Source organism: Schistocerca piceifrons, chromosome 2 (genome assembly GCF_021461385.2).
Source record: "Schistocerca piceifrons isolate TAMUIC-IGC-003096 chromosome 2, iqSchPice1.1, whole genome shotgun sequence".
Taxonomy (NCBI): Eukaryota; Metazoa; Arthropoda; class Insecta; order Orthoptera; family Acrididae; genus Schistocerca; species Schistocerca piceifrons.
In genome coordinates this window covers 389,147,065-389,168,478 of record NC_060139.1, presented here as the reverse complement: position 1 = coordinate 389,168,478, position 21,414 = coordinate 389,147,065, and the positions used below count along the sequence as shown (strand labels likewise).

Genomic DNA, 21,414 nt, shown 5'->3' with positions numbered 1-21,414 from the left:
AATATCAAACGCCTATTAGACCTACTACAAGCAAAAAGCTTTACGTTAGGAAATAGTTTCACACATCATTCATATGCTCCAGTTTCTCAAGTATGAAATCGAAAAGTAGTAGTACGAAAGTTTTATACAAACCTGGAATCATCATATTGTTCCATAATTTGGGTGATGTACCCATTTCTTTTCCTTCCTCGTTCTAACAAACAGTCTTGTGATCACTAATTCTGAAATTATTCCTGCCAATGTCAAAGCTTATTCAAAGGTTAACTTCACTAACTCTGCCAGAATCACCGGTTCAGTTATACCGCAATTATTCTCCGGTCAGGCGTTGTTACATGTTCGTACAATGCGTTTTCCACACTTCTTCCAGAATAGAACTTAATGCGGCTGCTAGCCGGGGATTGTACATCTGGCCCTTACTAGTATGGCGATCTGGCCAAAAATTTTCTGTCAACATTTCATTTTCTTGGATACACAGAGAAGGTAATACGTAATCTTTTTTACCTGTTATGTGTTTATTTCCACTCCTGTAGTCTGAATCTATGGATGTCACTGGTAATTATAACAACGCTCATCATTCGCAAACCCAATCAACCGCACAATCAGACAGTGGTTGGCATTCATCCGTTCGGCCTTACTCCGCTCAGCATGTATAGCCCCTTTTGTCTGTAGGAAAGTTTGTTTCTACATGCGACGAGGACTCTCCTGACAGAGACATCATATACACCATGCACACATTCACAAATCAACTTACCATTCATTCAGAAATCAACTTAGAATGTGTTCAAAAATGTTCAAAAACTGACAGGAATGCATTTCAAAGTCATATGAATAACGTGATAGACTAACGTGTGCTGAATGCTAGTCGCTTTGGGAAACGAGGTTTTCCCCCCCTCAAGATATGAATTTAACGGAAGGGATTTCTGCATCGCATTGTGACCTGGGACAAAAAATGGATTCATTACGATAACCCTACATGCAAAAAATCATGGGGATATCCTGGCCAAGCTTCCACGTCGACGACCAAACCGAATATTCAAGATCCTGCTCTGCATTTGGTGGGATCAGCTCGGCGTCGTGTAGTATGAGGTGTTAAAAACCAACTGAAACAATTACAGGTGCTCATTATCAAATGCATTAAAAGACAAACGGCTGAAATACAGCGAGAGGCACGATAAAGTGATTTTGCAGCATGACAATGCTTGACCCCACACTGCAAATGAGGTCAAAACGTACTTGGAAATATTAAAATGGGAAGTCCTACCCCACCCGCCGTATTCTCCAGACATTGCTCCCTCTGACTATCACCTGTTTGGATCAATGGTGCATGGCCTGGCTGAGCAACACTTCCGATCTCATGAAGAGGTCACAAATTGGATCGATTCGTGGATCGCTTCAAAAGATGAACAATTTTTTCGACGCGGGATTCATACCTTGTAATATTGACAATATGTCACTCAGGTGGTCAATATACGGACTGTTTGACATTATTATTGACTGTGTAAATGACCCTTAAGATACACACTCCATAATGCAATGCAATTCTCAGCCATGGAATCTTGCATCTTAAAACAAAGCGAGGTGTATGTTTGTCGGCTAGCTTAAGTCCAAAAGTTGATATAATGCAGAAACTTTTAATGTGGCAGGTGTTTTGAACTAAGCTTGCATCACATACTGCTCAAATACTTTTTTACAACGCTATGTCAACCTCATCAAGCAAATGTGTTGTAGCCATTCCTTTGCCTATTGTTTTCTTCTTTTACTCTGAAATGAGATCACAAATTTCGTTTGGGACCCTCACAATACCAGAAAGGATCAGCAGCCCTGTGTCAGTTCATTTTCGACAGGTGAAAACAGAACATAGATGCAGGCTGCTGTCCTGCCAGAAGGAGGTGGGGCTCGTTTCCCCACACCCCTCCACCTCTTTGTTTATGCTCATGGTCATCTGTCAAAGTATAGTGTCCGCACTCTGCAGTATGGTGACTAGAAAACAAAACATATCGGCATACGTAGACTGCACTGAAATTCTTCCTCTAGTTTGTGAATAGTCATTTCCTGCGCAGTTTCTGTACTAAGTGCCTTGTCAGTTTCACCAGTAGCATTGTCAAGCATGAGTAGCACAGTTATGATTGGCCAGAAAAGTTTGAAATTAATAATCTGCAGTTTTGTAGGAGAACTCGAGTTCGATTACATATTTTTTCTGACACCATGAACCATGTTGTGCTGTCCATAGATCCGTAAGAGTACAAGGGGGTGGAGATCTCTTCTAAACAGCATGTTGCAAGGCACCCCAGATATGCTCAATAATGTTCGTGTCTGGGGAGTTTGGTGGCCAGAGGAACAGCTTAAACTCAGAAGAGTGTTCCTGGAGCCACTCTGTAGCAATTCTGGACACGTGGGGTGTCACACTGTCCAGAGTAATATCTTGGCATATCAGGGGTCTCATATAACTCCAACTGCACACACCCCACACCATTACAGAGACTCCACCAGCTTGAACAGTCCCCTGGTGACATACAGGGTCCATGGATTCATGAGGTTATCTCCATACCCATAAACATCCATCCGCTTGATATAATTTGAAATGAGACTCACCTGATCAAGCAACATGTTTCCAATGTTGGTGTTCAAGGGCCCAGGCAAGGCGTACAGCTTAGTGTTGCAGTCATGAAGAGTATATGAGTGGCCCTTCGGCTCCGAAAGCCCTTATCGATGAAGCTCAGATAGTCATAGGTATGGAAAGCTGGCTAAAGCCGGACATAAGTTCGGCCGAAATTTTTTCAAGCGAACTAGCAGTGTTTAGAAAGGATAGAGTAAATACAATTGGTGGTGGACTATTTATTGCTGTCAGAAGTAGTTTACCTTGCTGTGAAACAGAAGTAGATAGTTCTTGCGAAATAGTATGGGTAGAGGTTATACTTCACAATCGGACTAAACTATTAATTAGATTGTTTAACCAACCCCCCCCCCCCCCCCACCCCCCCCCCCCCCCCCCCCCGATTCTGAAGATATAGTTGGAACAGTTCAAAGAAAACTTGAGTCTCATTTAAAATAGGTACCCAAATCACCAAATCATACAATTATAGTCGGTGGTGACTTCAATCTACCCTTGATAAGCTGGAAAAATTATACATTTAAAGCCGGCGGCAAGCATATAATGTCATCCGAAATTGTACTGAATGCTTTATCAGAAAATTATTTTGAACAATTAGTTCATGAGACCACTCAAAGCGTAAATGGTTGCTAAAGCATACTTGACCTCTTAGCAACAAGTAATACTGGACAAATAGGGAGTATCATGATGGATACAGGGATTAGCGACCACAAGACAGTTGCTGCTAGGCTGAATACTGTAACACCCACAATCATAAAGAAGAAACGCAAAGTACATCTATTTAAGAAAGTTGATAAAAATGCTCTTAACGCCTTTTTAAGAGACAGTTTTCACTCCTTCCATTCTGATCACATAAGCACAGAAAAGATGTGGAATGATTTCAAGATGGCAATTGAGAGATATATACCACATAAATTAATAAGTGATGGTACTGTTCCCCCATGGTACACAAAACAGTTCAGATCTCTGTTGCAGAAGTGACGAAAAAAGCATGCCAAATTTAAAAGAACACAAAATCCCCAAGATTGGCAAAGTTTTGCAGAAGTTCAAAAGATAGTGCGTACTTCAATGTGAGATGCTTATAATAATTTCCACAATGAGACACTGTCATGAAATCTGGTAGAAAACCCAAAGATATTCTGGTCGCACATAAAGCACACCAGTGGCAAGACACAATCAATGCCTTCACTGCACGATAACAACTGTTAAGTTACTGATGACAGTGCCACTAAAGCAGAGTTATTAAACATGACAGTGCCACTAAAACAGAGTTATTAAACAGGGTTTTCCAAAACTCCTTCACCAAAGAAGATGAAGTAAATATTCCGGAATTCTAATCAAGAAAAACTGCCAAGGTCAGAAACACAGAAGTAGATATCCTCGGTGTAGCAAACAGCTTAAATCACTTAATAAAGCCAAGGCCTCTGGTCCAGATTGTATACCAGTCAGGTTCCTCTCAGAGTATGCTGATACAATAGCTCCATATTTAGCAATTATATACAATCGCTCGCTCACAGAAATATCCATACCTAAAGACTGGAAAATTGCTCAAATCACACCAATACCCAAAAAGGGAAGTAGGCGTAATCCGCTGAATTACAGACCCATATCACTAACATCTATTTGCAGTAGGGTTTTGGGACATACATTGTTTGAGTAGCCCTCCTAGATTGTTTGCAGATGATGCTGCCATTACCATCTTGTGAAGTCATCAGATGACCAAAACGAATTGCAAAACAATTTAGATAAGATATCTGTATAGTGCAAAAAGTGGCAATTGACCCTGAATAAAGAAAAGTGTGTAGTTATTCACATGAGAACTAAAAGAAATCTGCTAAATTTTGACTACACGATAAGTCATACAAATCTGAAGGTTGTAAATTCAACTAAATACTTAGGGATTACAATTACAAATAATCTAAATTGGAACGATCACATAGATGATGTTGTGGGTAGAGCAAACCAAAGACTGCAATTCATTGGCAGAACACTTAGAAGGTGCGACAGGTCTACTAAACAGACTGCTTACACCACACTTGTCCACCCTATTCTGGAGTATTGCTGTGTGGTGTGGGATCCACATCAGGTGGGACTGACGGGTGACATTGAGAAAGTTCAAAGACAGGCAGTTTGTTTTTTATTATTGCGAAATAGGGGAGACAGTGCCACAGACATGATGCGTGAATTGGATTGGCAATCATTAAAACAAAGGCATTTTTCGTTGTAACGGGATCTTCTCATGAAATTTCGACCACCAGTTTTCTCCCCCAATTACGAAAACATTCTGTTGGCACCCACCTACCTAGGGAGAAATGTTCATCATGATAAAATAAGAGAAATCTGCGCTCGTACAGAAAAATTTAAGTGCTTGTTCTTCCCTCGAGCCGTTCGAGAGTGGAACGGTTGAGAGACAGCTTGAAGGTGGTTCATTGGACCCTCTGCCAGGCACTTTATTGTGAACAGTAGAGTAATCACGTAGATGTAGATGTTTCGTTGACTGGTGCACACAATAACACTTGTTGATGGCAAAGCATTGAAATCTGCAGCAATTTGTGGAAGGGTGCACTCCTCTGTCACATTGAACAATTCTCTTCAGTCATCACTGGTCTTGTTCTTGAAGGATATTTTTCTGGTCGCAGGGATGTTGGAGATTTGACATTTCAATGGATTCCTGATATTCACGGTACTCTCGTGAAATGGTCGTACGGGAAAATCTCACTTCATTGCTACCTTGGAGATGCTGTGTCCCATCGCTGGTGTGCTGACTATTAACACCAAGTACAAATTCACTTAAATCTTGATAAGCTGCCATTGTAGCAGCAGTAACCAATCTAACAACTGCACCAGACACTTGTTGTCCTATACAGGCACTGGCGACTGCAGTGTTGGATTTTACCTGTTTACATATCTCTGTATTTGAATACACTTGCTTGTATCAGTTTCTTTGGTGCTTCAGTCTATTATCCTGTGTTCCATGACAGAATTGAGCTGTTTAACACTAACCCTCAAATATCAAGCCAAAATAGTGGTCAGCCAGTGTTGCACTACTAGTGTAATGAATTTCATTGCCACCCTTATATAATCATTAGAAATGTCCCTCAACTGTGCTCTTGAGACTCAGAATGATCCTGCACGAGGGCAATTTCTTGTTCAAGTTCCAGTCTGTATGTCAGCATGTCACAGTGTAATATTACTGAGTAGCTATTAGTGTGTTATTCAGTTCCATAAAATATAATCATTGAAATTCACTAACTTTTACAGGTGCAAGTTGTCCTGCAGTAGGTGCACGTCTTCTCCCTTCAGGAGAATGAGGACGCGGTGACACCAGACCAGGAGTCCGTGATGGTGTTGAATCAGACCATACTCTTAACACATGCTGATCTGTAAAAATGAATCAAAATGTACCATACTAGGACAAACATGGGAAAGTGTTAGGGTTAAAATTTTACAAAAATAAAAATTTTACATTTGTAATTATCTATACCAACAGACAAAGGAAATTAATGTGGATGGCAAAAGAAAAATTTTGAAATGTGATGCTCCATTTAGATAAATCACAAGCTGCTCTGGAGCATATCATTCTCCCCATCCCCACCTTCTTCCCCCAAACACTGTAGGGAAGAGCTTGAACCCATAATACACTTTTGTCTTACATATTTAACAGACCACCTCAATAAATTCTGGAGTGGAAGAAATTACATATAATTTCTGGTGGGCTAACAGTGTACAGAGAACATATCGCAATGCCAGTACATCATTTCACCATATTCTGCTACTTTAAGGATTGTTAGAGAATTAACTTTAACAATGAGAATACAACCTATCATGTTAACATTCTACATTATCCCTAAGTAGAATAGAATGTCAATAGAGAAATTAAATGGGAAATAATAATAATAATAATAATAATAATAATAATAATAATAATAGATACCCCTTGGAGGCCCGAGAAAAGAATAGGCCTCTGGTATGTTCTGCCAGTCATAAAAGGCGACGAAAAGAACAAACCACTAATAGGGCTAACCCCCCTTTTAGTGTGATTAGTTGGTTCAGGACAGAACTAATGAAGCCTCGGACAAGCGTTGTCATGGTCGGGGACGACGCTTGAACCCTATGCCCGTCCACAATGGTAACGACACTGCTAGCCACACGGAAAATGATTTAAATCCAAATAGAGGTGTTTTGCAGGATATGCTTCCTGCAACCACTCTAGAAGGAAAACAAAGACAGAGGATGAGATGGTCAGATGAAGTTAACTGACACCTCATGTTCTGTTATTACCAAGCAACAAACTTAGGAACCAACACAACTTGATACAGATCACAAGTATACACAACATTTATTACCAGATACCCAGAACTAACATTTTTAACAGAACAACGACTAGCTGATCAGATTTGTGTAATAATAAAAAAAAAAATAACAGGATATCCCAGTCAGAATTAGAAAACATGAAACAACAAGTACAACAAATACTGGAACAAAATAATGTGCAATCAGAAGAAGAAGAAAATACAGTAATGGACTCAAACATCCCAGAGCAAACAAACAAAGAACAACACGCATCAAGTAAACAATCAGAGGAAAACGAAATCTTAAGACAGCCACCAGAACAAGCACAAATAGAACACGAAGTGACACACGTTATATAGAAGAAAAATTTCAGCTGACATACATCGAATACAAAGACACATTAGACCATTCTTGCATAGACCACCAAATAACCCACAAGTCGAAACAACAATAACAACTATCAACACAATCATACACAACAAAATAAATGAGAATACAACTATGGAAGAGTTACAACTACTGGTTTATATAGGAGCACTCACTGCACTAAATATACACACTAGGCAGAGATCAGAACCAACCAACACACAGAAGAAACCCACAAAACCAGCGTGGTAACACAGGCTACAGATCAGAATAGAAAAACTGAGAAAAGACATCGGACAGCTAACACAACTTATATGAAATGACATATCAGACAAAAAACAAAAAAGGTTAGGTAAAATCTCACAACAAGAAGTGATAGAGCAATTGGATGAAAAAAATCAGAAATTACAAGCATTGGCCAAACGACTTAGAAGAAACAAAAAAAGTGAAAATAGAAGGAAACAAAACCAAACATTCAACAACATCCAAAAGAAATTTTACCAGACAATACATAACACACACATTAAAATAGACAATCCACCAAACATAACAGACGTGGAACACTTCTGGAGCAACATATGGTCAAACCCGATACAACATAACAGACATGCACGGTGGATACAAGCAGAAACAGACACAGACAAGATGATACCACAAATGCCTGAAGTGATAATTTTGCAACATGAAGTCACCCAAGCAATTAATTCTACGCACAATTGGAAAGCACCTGGAAAAGATAAAATAGCAAATTTCTGGCTAAAGAAGTTCACCTCAACACATTCACATCTAACTAAATTATTTAACAAGATGAATATAATAGAGGGAAACATTCCACATGGGGAAAATATATCTAAAAACAAAGATGATGTAACTTATCAAACGAAAGTGTTGGCATGTTGATAGACTACAAGCAAACACAAACACACACACACACGAAATTCAAGCTTTCGCAACCAATGGTTGCTTCATCAGGAAAGAGGGAAGGAGATGGAAAGACGAAAGGATGTGGGTTTTAAGGGAGAGGGTAAGGAGTCATTCCAATCCTGAGAGTGGAAAGACTTACCTTAGGGGGGAAAAAAGGAAAAAAGGACAGGTATAAACTCGCGCGCGCGCGCCCACACACACACACACACACACACACACACACACACACACACACACACACACGCATCCATCCGCACATATACAGCGCGCGCGCGCGCGCGCGCGCGAGAGAGTGTATACCTGTCCTTTTTTCCCTTTTTTCCCCCCTAAGGTAAGTCTTTCCGCTCCCAGGATTGGAATGACTCCTTACCCTCTCCCTTAAAACCCACATCCTTTCATCTTTCCGTCTCCTTCCCTCTTTCCTGACGAAGCAATCGTTGGTTGCGAAAGCTTGAATTTCGTGTGTGTGTTTGTGTGTCTATCAACATGCCAACGCTTTCGTTTGGTAAGTTACATCATCTTTGTTTTTAGATATAAATTATTTAACAGTTACATTGCAGACCCATACACAGTCCCTGATACACTTACACAAGGAATAACTTATCTGAAACCTAAAGATTAAGCAGACACAGTAAACCCAGCAAAATATCGCCCCATAACATGCCTACCAACAATATACAAAATATTAACTTCAGTCATTACACAGAAATTAATGACACATACAACACAGAACAAAATTATAAATGAAGAACAAAAAGGCTGTTGCAAAGAAGCACGAGGGTGTAAAGAGCAACTGATAATAGATGCAGAGGTGACATATCAAGCTAAAACCAAACAAAGGTCGCAAAACTACGCGTACATTGATTACCAAAAAGCTTTTGATAGTGTACCCCACTCATGGTTACTACAAATATTGGAAATATACAAAGTAGATCCTAAATTGATACAGTTCCTAAACATAGTAATGAAAAATTGGAAAACCACACTTAATATCCAAAAAAATTCAAATAATATCACACCACAGCCAATACAGATTAAGCGTGGAATATACCAAGGAGACTCATTAAGTCCTTTCTGGTTCTGCTTTGCTCTGAACCCACTATCCAACATGCTTCATAATACAAATTATGGATACAATATTACTGGAACATACCAACACAAAATCACGCAATTGCTATACATGGATGATCTAAAACTACTGGCAGCAACAAATCAACAACTCAACCAATTACTAAAGATAACAGAAGTATTCAGCAATGATATAAATATGGCTTTTGGAACAGACAAACGTAAGAAAAATAGTATAGTCAAGGGAAAACACACTAAACAATAAGATTACATATTGAAACTTCCTGGCACATTAAAACTGTGTGCCAGACCGAGACTCGAACTCGGGACCTTTGCCTTTCGCGGGCAAGTGCTCTACGAACTGAGCTACCCAAGCACGACTCACGCTCTGTCCTCGCAGCTTTACTTCTGCCAGTAAGAAAGGATATTTCAGGAGCTTTTTTTTTTTTTTTTTTTTTTTTTTTTTTTTTTTTTTTTTTTTTTTTTTTTGGGGGGGGGGGGGGGTTTAAGGGCGCTCAACTACTGAGGTCATTAGCGCCCAGTCCACAATTGATAGAGCACATAGAATCTAGTAAACTCAAGGGGGGGGGGGGGGGGGGGGGACACCAGAAAGTTCTTACAGAGGTGCAGATAAAATAAGTGAAGGAGTTAGATGTCTTTGGACAAGCCAGTCAAAGTAATGAAACGAAGAACACGAGCAGCTGCTCGAGCGTCATCAGCTAAAATATCCTGTAAAGTAGATGGCAGAGACAGGACAACACGAGATTGACTAAAACGGAGACATGACAATAAAACATGGCGCACTGTTAATGTATGACCACAAGGGCACTGCGGGGCTGGGTCACCGGAGAGCAGGTAGCGGTGGCTAAACCGGCAATGCCCAATCCGCAACCTGGTCAGAAGGACCTCCTCTCGCCGAGATGGTCGGGAGGACGTTGTCCAAGCAGTTGGGAGCGGTTTTACTGCCCAGAGCTTGTTTCCTTGGAGGGATGACCAAGCATCCCACCACAAAGACACAAGCCTCTTACAAACAACCCCACTAATGTCAGAGGACGGGACACAATGGGAGGCTGGCCGAGGCAGGAGGACTGCAGCCTTGGCTGCAGCATCAGCAGCCTCATTCCCAGGCACTCCTACATGGCCGGGAACCCACAGAAACCTTACAGGAGAGCCATCAGCAGCAGAAGAATGGAGGGACTGCTGGATCCGTTGCACCAAGGGATGTACCGGATATGGAGCTCCAAGGCTCTGAAGAGCACTGAGTGAATCAGAGGAGAGTACATACGGTGAATGGCAGTGGCAGCGGGCATACTGAACGGCCAGATGCAGAGCAAAAAGCTCGACCGTAAAGCTGGAACACTGGTCGAGGAGCCGGTATTTAAAGGTGCCGGCCCCGACGACAAAGGCACAGCCGACACCATCGTCAGTTTTGGAGCCATCAGTGTAAATAAAGGAGTGACTGGCAAGTCGCGCACAAAGTTCGACAAACCATGAGCAATACACTGCAGTCGGAGTACCCTCCTTCGGGAGCGAGCTGAGGTCAAGATAGATATGAACTGGAGCCTGGAGCCACGGTGGTGTCGGGCTCTCACCCTCTCTGAAGGTGGTAGGGAGGGCAAAATCCAATTGTCGAAGCAGGCGACGAAAGCGGACTCCAGGGAGCAGCAGGGCAGACACATACAACCCATACTGACGGTTGAGAGAATCGGCGAAGAAGGACTGATAAGAGGGGTGGTCGGGCATTGACAACAGCCGGCAGGAATACCGACAAAGCAGTACGTCGCGCCGGTAGGTCAATGGTAATTCGGCAGCTTCAGCATAAAGACTCTCGACGGGACTAGTGTAGAATGCTCCGGTCGCAAGACGTAACCCCCAATGGTGGATGGAGTTGAGACGGCGTAAGAGGGATGGCCGAGTAGACGAGGCTCCCATAATCCAGATTTGATCGTACTATGGACCGATACAAGCGAAGCAGGACAGTGCGATCCGCTCCCCAAGATGAACCACTAAGAACTCTGAGGACATTAAGGGAACGTGTACAACGGGCAGCCAAATAAGAGACGTGCGGAGACCAACAAAGTTTCCTGTCCAGTGTGAGCCCTAGAAACTTAGTTGTTTCCACGAATGGGAGAACAACGGGACCGAGATGTAAGGATGGCGGAAGGAACACTTTATATCGCCAAAAGTTGATGCAAACCGTCTTCTCTTCAGAGAACCGGAAGCCATTTGCCACACTCCATGAGTAGAGGCTGTCTAGACAACGCTGAAGGCAGCGCTCCAGGAGGCATGTTCTCTGGGCACTGCAGTAGATCGCGAAGTCATCGACAAAAAGAGAGCCTGAGACATTAGGTGAAATGCAATCCATAATTGGGTTGATCGCTATGGCAAAAAGGGCTACGCTCAAGACGGAGCTCTGAGGCACTCCGTTCTCCTGGAGGAAGATGTCGGACAATACGGAACCCACACGTACCCTAAACTTTCGATCTGTTAAAAAGGAATCAATAAAAAGGGGCAGGCGACCGCGTAGACCCCACCTGTGCATAGTGCGGAGGATACCTCCTCTCCAACAGGTATAATAAGCCTTCTCCAAATCGAAGAACACGGCTACCGTTTGGCGCTTTCGCAAAAAGTTGTTCATGATGAATGTCAACAAGGTCACAAGGTGGTCAACAGTGGAGCGGCGGCGACAAAAGCCGCATTGAACATTGGTAAGTAGCCATCGAGATTCAAGAATCCAAACTAACTGAGCATTAACCATGCACTCCATCACCTTACAGACACAGCTTGTAAGAGAAATGGGGCAGTAACTAGAAGGAAAGTGTCTATCCTTCCCGGGTTTGGGTATAAGAACAACGACGGCGTCACGCCAACGCATGGGGACTTGACCTTCGGTCCAGACGCGATTGTAGGTACGAAGAAGGAAGCTTTTGCCTGCCGGAGAAAGGTGGGCCAGCATCTGAACGTGAATGGCATCTGGTCCCGGAGCAGAGGACCGGGACAGTGCAAGTGCACGTTCGAGTTCCCGCATAGTAAAGGGGGCATTATAATTTTCCAGATTCAGTGAGTGGAAGGAAGGTCGCCGAGCCTCTTTTGCCTTTTTCCTGGGAAGGAAGGCAGGGTGATAATGGGCGGAGCTTGAAACCTCCGCAAAAAAGCGGCCGAAGGCGTTGGAGACATCCACAGGATCAACAAGGACCTCATGACCTGAAGTCAGGCCAGGTACCGAGTGGGCCTTAATGCCCGACAGCCGGCGCAGGCCACCCCAGACGACAGAAGAGGGAGTAAAACTGTTAAAGGAGCTGGTGAAAGAGGCCCAACAAGCTTTTTTGCTGTCTTTGATGACTCTACGGCATTGCGCTCGGAGTCGTTTGTATCCAACACAATTCGCCAACGTAGGATGGCGGCGAAAGGTGCGTAAAGCACGCCGTCGAGCACAGATAGCGTCTCTACAAGCCTCATTCCACCAGGGGACAGAAACGCGATGTGAAGAAGAGGTAGTACGAGGAATGGAACGTTCGGCAGCATTGATGATAACAGCCGTGAGGTATTCGACCTGATTGTCACAACTGAGAAAATCATGGTCCGGAAACATCGCCAGGGAGGAGTAAAGTCCCCAGTCAGCTTTCGGTATGTTCCAGCTCGAAGGTCGTGGGGATGGGGTGTGGTGCAGGAGACGAACGACACAGGGGAAGTAGTCGCTCGAATTGGTGTCAGAAAGGACATACCACTCGAACCGCCGGGCAAGAGTGGTAGAACAGATCTTGAGGTCCAAGTGGGAGTAGGTATGAGTAGGGTCCCAGAGGAAAGTTGGGGCGCCAGTATTGAGGCAGACAAGATTGAGATGGTTGAAGACATCCGCCAAGAGGGAGCCTCTCTGACAGGATGCAGGAGAGCCCCAAAGGGGATGATGGGCATTGAAGTCGCCAAACAATAAAAACGGCGGAGGAAGCTGAACAGTTAGGTGCATCATGTCAGCCCTACTAACTGCAGATGACGACGGAGTGTAGACGGTACAAACGGAAAAAGTAAAGGCAGGAAGAGTAATACGGACAGCTATTGCTTGGAGTGGGGTGGTCAATGGGATGGGATGGTAATACACATCGTCCCGAACGAGCAACATGACCCCACCATGAGCTGGAATACCGTCCACAGGGGTGAGGTCAGACCGCTCTGAGGTATCGTGGGTAAAAGCAATACGGTCAGTTGGGCACAACTTGGTTTCCTGGAGACCAAGGACGAGCGGACAGTGCAGGTGGAGGAGCAGTTGTAATTCCTCCCGCTTAGATCGAATACCTCTGATGTTCCAATGTAACAAAGCCATCGCTAGTCAGAAAAAAGGGGGAACGAAACGAGTGAAGAGCTGGTCATCTCGACGGCTGCGAAGGGCCAGGTTTCGAGGGAACAACGCTACAACCGGCGGGAGGCGGATCCTGTTCCATCGAGTCGTCGCCAGCTGCGGCCGCTTTCCCGGGTTGCGTAGGAGGGGCAGCATCATTCGCCGACAAGAGGCCAGCTGAGTGCCTGGCAGCAGAGCGTCCCGGCGAAACTGAGGATGGCCGGGAGCAGCGACTCACGGATGGAGCGTCAGACGAAACGCGCCGGGGTGGAGAGGGGATAAAGACTACTTCTTGGAGGCCTTCTGGGAAGTCCGATGACGCACGGGGATGGTGGGCTGGACCCGAAGAAGGTCCTCACACGCGGGGTCCGTTTTGGAACGCCGGACCTCGGAAGCCGGGGTCTGGAACGTTTCCCCGATGGACGCCTGAGAAGAGGATCGCTGCTCAGGCAGCGGAGGGGGAGGAGGAGGAAGGGTGGCCCCTGGGGCAGAGGGGGCAGGGGCCGCGAGGGAGGAGGATTTGGAAGGGAGGGATTTGGGAGGCGGAGGCATAGACCCCAGATGGGGTGAGAAGGTGGAGGGGGGACAGGATAGGGGTGAGGATACTGTGGAAGGAGTGGACACGACTGAGGCAAACGAAGTTGTCAACGTCACAGGATGGAGGCGGTCATACTTCTTCCTGGCCTCAGAATAAGAGAGGCGATCCAAAGTTTTTAATTCTTGAATCTTCTTCTCCATCTGATACGCGGGGCAGTCTAAAGATCTAGGCGAGTGGATGCCAGGACAATTGACGCACCGAGGTGGTGGGGTGCATGTATGTTCCTCACGAAGAGGACGTACACAATTGCCACAAAGGGGCTCAGCCTCACACCGTGACGACATGTGCCCAAAGCACAAACACCGAAAGCAGCACATAGGAGGTGGGACGTAAGGTCGCACGTCACACCGGTAGCACATCACCTTTACCTTCTCCGGGAGAACGTCCCCCTCGAAGGCGAGGATAAAGGCCCCGGTGTCGATGCGACGGTCTTTGGGGCCGCACTGGACTCGCTGGACGAAATGCACGCCTCGGCGCTCCAGGTTGGCCCTGAGCTCCTCATCAGATTGCAGCAGGAGGTCCCGATGAAAAATAACCCCCTGCGTCCTATTCAGTGCCAGATGCGGGACAATGGACACTGGGATGTCCCCTAGTCGGTCGCACGCCTGGAGCGCCGCCGAATGAGTGGCGGAGGTGGTCTTTATAAGAACGGACCCCGAACGCATTTTACTGAGAGCCTCGATTTCCTCGAAGATGTCCTCGATGTGCTGGACAAAGAACATGGGCTTGGAGGTGGCGAACGTCCCCCCATCGGTCCGAAAACAGACTAAATAGCGGGTGAAGTACTTCGCCCCAAGCCGGCGGGCCTGTCCTTCCTCCCAGGAAGTGGCCAAGGCTGAAAGGGCAGGAGAACCAGAACCAGAGACAGTACCTTTCTTTTTAAAAGACTCAGCCGCAGAGCGACCCGATACATGTTGACGTTTCATCTGCGAAACGTCCGCCCCGATACCACCCACTCCGACCAAGGGCTCTCCCCACGGGCGCCACCCAGCCTCAGCAAGGGCCACCTGGCAGGATGACCGCTGCCGGGAGTCCTGATGCCCCAAGGAGACGGGCATCTACTCCTTGGCCGACATGGGGAGGGTGCAGTTCAGGTATCGGCAGTACGATCCCTGTGTTGTCAGGGGGCTACAACCTAGAGGGTACATGACCACCCCACTACAACAGGCTGGCTACCGTGCTGGATTTTGGGTGCCATGGGAAGTCCATCATGATCGTAGGTGCAGATGGGGATGCACTATGGGCGTAACTTGTGCAACCCATCAGGCATTTAGGCCCAATTTGAGGAATAGTGGGTGTGGTGACAACGCCGTTACAATGCTAAGTGCCAAGGTCTTAGTGCACTGAGGACCAGTGGTACACCATGTAAGGCGTCCTTCCCCAAAAGGCTCGTACTTCTGTAGAATTTTGAAAAATGGAGGTCAAACCCCAAGGGGGACCATCACATGAAAGGCCGAAATGGTTGAAACTCCTTTTAGTCACCTCTTACGACAGGCAGGAATACCTCGGGCCTATTCTTACCCCGGACCCGCAAGGGTATATTTCAGGAGTGCTAGTTCTGCAAGGTACGCAGGAGAGCTTCTGTAAAGTTTGGAAGGTAGGAGGCGAGGTACTGGCAGAAGTAAAGCTGTGAGGATGGGGTGTGAGTCGTGCTTGGGTAGCTCAGTTGGTAGAGCACTTGCCCGTGAAAGGCAAAGATCCCGAGTTCGAGTCTCGGTCCGGCACACAGTTTTTATATGCCAGGAAGTTTCACATCAGCGCACACTCTGCTGCAGAGTGAAAATCTCATTCTAGATTACATATTGGATAGCCACAGCGACTGTGTAGAATGGAAAAAACAGATGCCTATAAATATCTAGGATACAGACAAAAAATAGGAATAGATAATACAAATATTAAAGAAGAACTAAAAGAAAAATATAGACAAAAACTAACAAAAATACTGAAAACAGAACTGACAGCAAGAAACAAGACAAAAGCTATAAATAAATACTTATGCTATACCAATATTGACCGACTCATTTGGAGTAGTGTAATGGAGATACACAGACCTAGAAGCACTCGACACACTTACACGATCACAATGCCACAAATACAGAATACATCACATACATTCAGCAACAGAAAGATTAACATTAAGCAGAAAGGAAGGAGGAAGGGGATTTATTGACATAAAAAAACCTACATTATGGACAGGTAGACAATTTAAGAAAATTCTTTATAGAACGAGCAGAAACTAGCAAAATACACAAAGCAATCACTCTTATAAATACATCGGCTACACCATTGCAATTTCATAACCACTTCTACAACCCTTTAGATCACATAACATCAACAGATACGAAGAAAGTAAATTGGAAAAAGAAAACATTACATGGCAAGCACCCGTATCATCTAACACAGCCACACATCGATCAAGACGCATCCAACACATGGCTAAGAAAAGGCAATATATACAGTGAGACGAAAGGATTCATGATTGCGATACAGGATCAAACAATAAACACCAGATATTACAGCAAGCATATTATTAAAGATCCCAATACCACAACAGATAAATGCAGACTTTGCAAACAACAAATAGAAACCAGATGTACAATACTAGCAAATACAGAATACACCAGAAGACATGGCAATGTAGCAAAAATAATACATCAACAACTTGCCATACAACATAAACTAATAAAACAACATGTTCCCACATACAAGTATGCACCACAAAATGTACTGGAGAATGATGAATACAAATTATACTGGAACAGAACCATTATAACAGATAAAACAACACCACATAACAAACCTGACATCATACTCACCAATAAAAAGAAGAAATTAACACAACTAATTGAAATATCCATACCCAATACAACAAATATACAGAAGATAACATGAGAAAAAATTGAAAAATACATCCAACTGGCTGAGGAAGTCAAGGACATGTGGCATCAGGATAAAGCTGACATTATACTAATTACACTATCAACTACAGGAGTCATACCACACAATATCTACCAGTACATCAACGCAATAACAGGTACATCTAAACATATATATACAACTACAGAAATCTGTAATTATTGATACATGTTCCATTACCCGAAAGTTCCTAAATGCAATGTAACATATACCGTACAGTAAAAGGAAGTCATGCTTTATCAAGGTCTGTGTCACTTTCCATTTTTAACCAGACATAACGTCTGAGGAAGTAAAGACATAATAATAGATGGCCAATTGAGACAAATCTGGTGGCTGGTTGTAAGTAGGCCCTTGAGAGGTGTGGACAATGATTCTATTGACACACACACACACACACACACACACACACACAGAGAGAGAGAGAGAGAGAGAGAGAGAGAGAGAGAGAGAGAGAGAGAGAGAGAGAGAGAGAGAGTGAGTGAGAGATGAAACATACATAAGTAGAATACTACATAGTAGGCATTTTTCACCAAAGACGGTCTAATTTTGGCAAGTGAAGAATCACTTGAAAAGAGTCTGATTTTCTATGGATAAATTTTGTTTTGTTTTTCTATGGGGACTGATTAAAGAAATAACAGGAGATATAGTAATGACTTTTGCTTATATTTTTGTATAGTGCTGCAACAGCTATTGTTAAATCTATTATGAATGTTTCAAGTTTAAAAAGGTACAATAAGCAAGGTTACAGGTGTAATATTCAATAACTTCAGGTATCATGCACCCAAGACAAGGCAAGGTAAGATAATTTCAAAAATTATATACAACATTCTGCTTGATAAGCTGCTATGTGCTATAATTTACAAAATTGTGGGACTGGCATTGTAATCTAACAATATTAGTTTACAATCAACGTCACAAAGCATAAACAACTGATGTACAACTGTGGTTAAAGCATGAAAAGCTTAATCAAATATTTCGAAATGATTTCTTTACATCTATCCACTGAAGATATTTCATATTCAACAGCATACAATCTTATATAGCAATGAAAATAATCAACTACTGAAAATATAATGTAATTGAATAGACAAAAAAATCTACAAATGTGCTAGCTTTTGGAGCCAGTGGCTCCTTCTGCTGGTAGATGGGTTGAAGGGAAAGGAAGAGGGATGAAGGAGAAGGGCTGGCGAGCTTTAGGTGAAGGGGAGAGTTTGGAAAAGTCATCCAGAAACCCAGGTTAGGGGAAACTTACCAGCCGGGATGAGAAGGGAAGACTGACTCTTGGGGGCTGACCAGACAAGATTGGAAAACTTGAGAAGTGGAAGAATGGGTAATAAGCGAGACAGAGATTACTGAAATATATCATATAAGAGTTAATAAGACTGGAAAGCCAAGTGTATTGTTTTTAGTAGTGGTGGAGGGTGGGGCAGTGGGAGGGGGGGTTTTACAGGTCAGAAAATGAAAGATACAGAAAATTAATAGGGAGTGAAGAAAGGAATATTTACTGGTATGAAATGCCAAGGGCAAAGAATTTAGTGTAAATTAAGGGCAGGTAGTGGTGAGAACCAAGCACATGTTGCAATGCCAGGCACCAGGGTCACGACTTGTGTTGTAGAGCATATCTGCTACAGGATATCATGTGTTGCCAGTATTAACCATCTGCCTATGGCTATTCATCCTAACTGACAGCTTTATGGTAGTCACACCAATGTGAGAGGACAGACAATGTTTACGTAACATAAATAACAAGAAAGAAGAAGGGGGGGGGGGGGGGAGAGAGAAAGAAAAGAATAGAAGCCGTGTGAGGTGTACCGTCCTGGGAGCAGCTGGACGTCCCCAAAAGCAGTAAGGGTGATGAGGGACATACCCCTCACCACTTAGCAGAGGCACCCCAACAAGCAATACCCAGCAAAGACTAGTGACACGAATAGGGTGAAGGAGCACAGAAAAACAGAGGGAGAACACCAAGTCAAACAGAAAGAGAGGAGAAGAGCAGCAGAAGAGCAGGTAGCGCGAGGGCTAGGGGGCAGACCACCAAGCCCAGACACCTGCTGCCCTTACAGGGTATAGGAAGCAGAAGGGCATTCTGCAACCCCCTCACTGGGCTGACGAGACTGAGGCTCCTTGCCTTACAGAGTATGGTAAAAAGCTCCCTGCACGAATAAACAGTAAAACTGAGTCAGCCACTGAGGCATCATCTGTTAACATCAGGGGTAGTGGTTCAAGAAGATTAAAGTGTCCAATGCAGGGCAGCTAGGTTAGAAGCGTCCAGTAAAATGTCAACCAGTGTCAAACGGGCACCACGGCAACAGTGTGGCAGATCCTCACAATGGAGGTGGTCACTATGAGTCAGGCAATTATGGCCAATGCAGAGACGCAAAGGATGGTGGAGTTCTTTGTTCGGCACAGTCAGAATATGCCATTCTGTATTCCAACTCCTTAGAACTTTACTGCATAATACCAATCAAAGGTCCAATTCTGGAATATTAATCTAAAGAGGTAGCTTGTCGGAGGCCGATTGGGCCAGATTGTTGGTGAGTTCATTCTCCACGATCCTAACATGACCCACGGTCCAGAAAAAAACCACTGAGGGCCAAAAGGAAATTCTGAATAGTCAGGACCAAGGGATGGTGACACTAACATTGGTCAAGAGGTTGTAAACTGCTCAAGGAGTCGCTACAAATAAGGAAGGACTCACCAGTGCACAAACTTGATACTCTCAGAAAGAGCACGAGAGATGGCTACCAACTCCATAGTGAAAACACTGCAGCCATCTGACAAGGAGAGGAGTTCATTACATCCTGCAAGAAAGTTGGTTGTAGGTTGTGTTCCAAAAACGAACAGCATAGAGGCAGGTGTGATGACACTTTCTGCAGAACCTGACCATCATTTTGCAGGACAATGCTCAAGCATGTACAGTGCAAGCAAGCATGTACAGTGCAAGCTGTTGTTTGTTTGTTTGTTTGCTTAGTTTTAGGGCGCAAAAAACAACTGAGGTCATACGCGCCCAAGTCAAAACTGTAGAACGCAAACACAGATACAAGGGAAATACCTGTATGTCAGTGACAATGGTACGAATAGGAGACATTTAAACAAGGCACGAGGAAAAGACTAAAAGAAACATCATACAAAAATGGAGATTCAAAACTAAAAATTAAATGGCCTTCACCATAGTGCTTTGGCGGATAAAAAGTAAAACGCGGGTGACAGCCCATGTGTCATTTGCTAAAACAGCTGATAAATCAGACGGCAAACTCAAGATGGAATGTAAATTAGTAAAAAAAGGGCATCCCAGCAGGTAGTGGCAGACAGTTAAAAATTGAGCGCAATGTGTACAAAGTGGTGGGGCAGCGCTACTGAGCAAATGACGATGGCTAAAAAGGCAGTGCCCAATACGCAGCCGAGTTAAAATAATCTCCTCTTGGCGGGAGGGCCGAGAGATGGTCGTCCAAGGCAACCAGAGAGGCTTAATATGCCGAAGCTTATTCCCGTAAAGGGAGGACCATTGGCGATGCGAAAGAGAGGTACTCGCGGGCTGAGGTAAGAGGACTGCAGCCCTGGCAGCAGCCTCATTTCCTGGCAGCTCGACATGACCACGGACCCACAGAAACATGACGTTGGCTCCACCAGGAGTGAGCAAGTGACAGTTTTCCTGTACCCGCTGCACTAAGGTATGAGCAGTGTACAGCGCACAGACACTTTGGAGGGCGCTGAGTGAGTCTGAGCAGAGGACACAATTGGGAAGGCTGTATCACCGAATGTACTCTGCGGCCTGATACAATGTGAAAAGTTCGGCTGTAAATACTGAGGAGTGAGCCAGAAAACAATATCTAAAGACACGAGTGCCAATGACAAAGGCACACCCAACCCTATGGTCAGCCCGAGAGCCATCAGTGTATCAAAAGGTACTATCGCTAAATTCCATGCGAAGGTCATGAAACTGAAGGCGATACACTGAGGTTGGAGTAGTGTCCTTAGGAAGGGAATGAAGGCCAAAGTTAACATGGACCGCTTCACGAAGCCAAGATGGTGAAGGGGTCACACCCTCAGGGAAAGTTCCAGGCAGTGTGAAGTTAAGCCGCTGTAGCAAGTGGCGAAAGCGGACTCCAGGAGGTAACAGGGAAGAGGGACGAGCCCCATACTGACGATCAAAGGAATCATCACAGAAGGAGGCATAGGAAGGGTGGCCAAGCATGGCAGACAAACGGCACGCATACCAGCTGAGGAGAAAGTCATGACGGTAGGACAGGGGTAGTTCAGCAACTTCAGCATATAGACTCTCAACCGGGCTAGTGTAAAAGG

General features: G+C 44.4%; 1 protein-coding gene across 3 annotated transcripts in view; it reads right to left on the bottom strand.

The window, feature by feature from the left end:
• Positions 1 to 21,414, bottom strand: part of LOC124776400 (axin) — a 268,089-nt gene that overhangs the window by 72,839 nt on the left and 173,836 nt on the right. For all 3 annotated transcript variants that reach the window (XM_047251377.1, XM_047251378.1, XM_047251379.1), the window contains one exon: positions 5,865 to 5,992. In XM_047251377.1, coding sequence (XP_047107333.1) covers positions 5,865 to 5,992 — 128 coding nt within the window. The remainder of the gene's footprint in view (positions 1 to 5,864; positions 5,993 to 21,414) is intronic.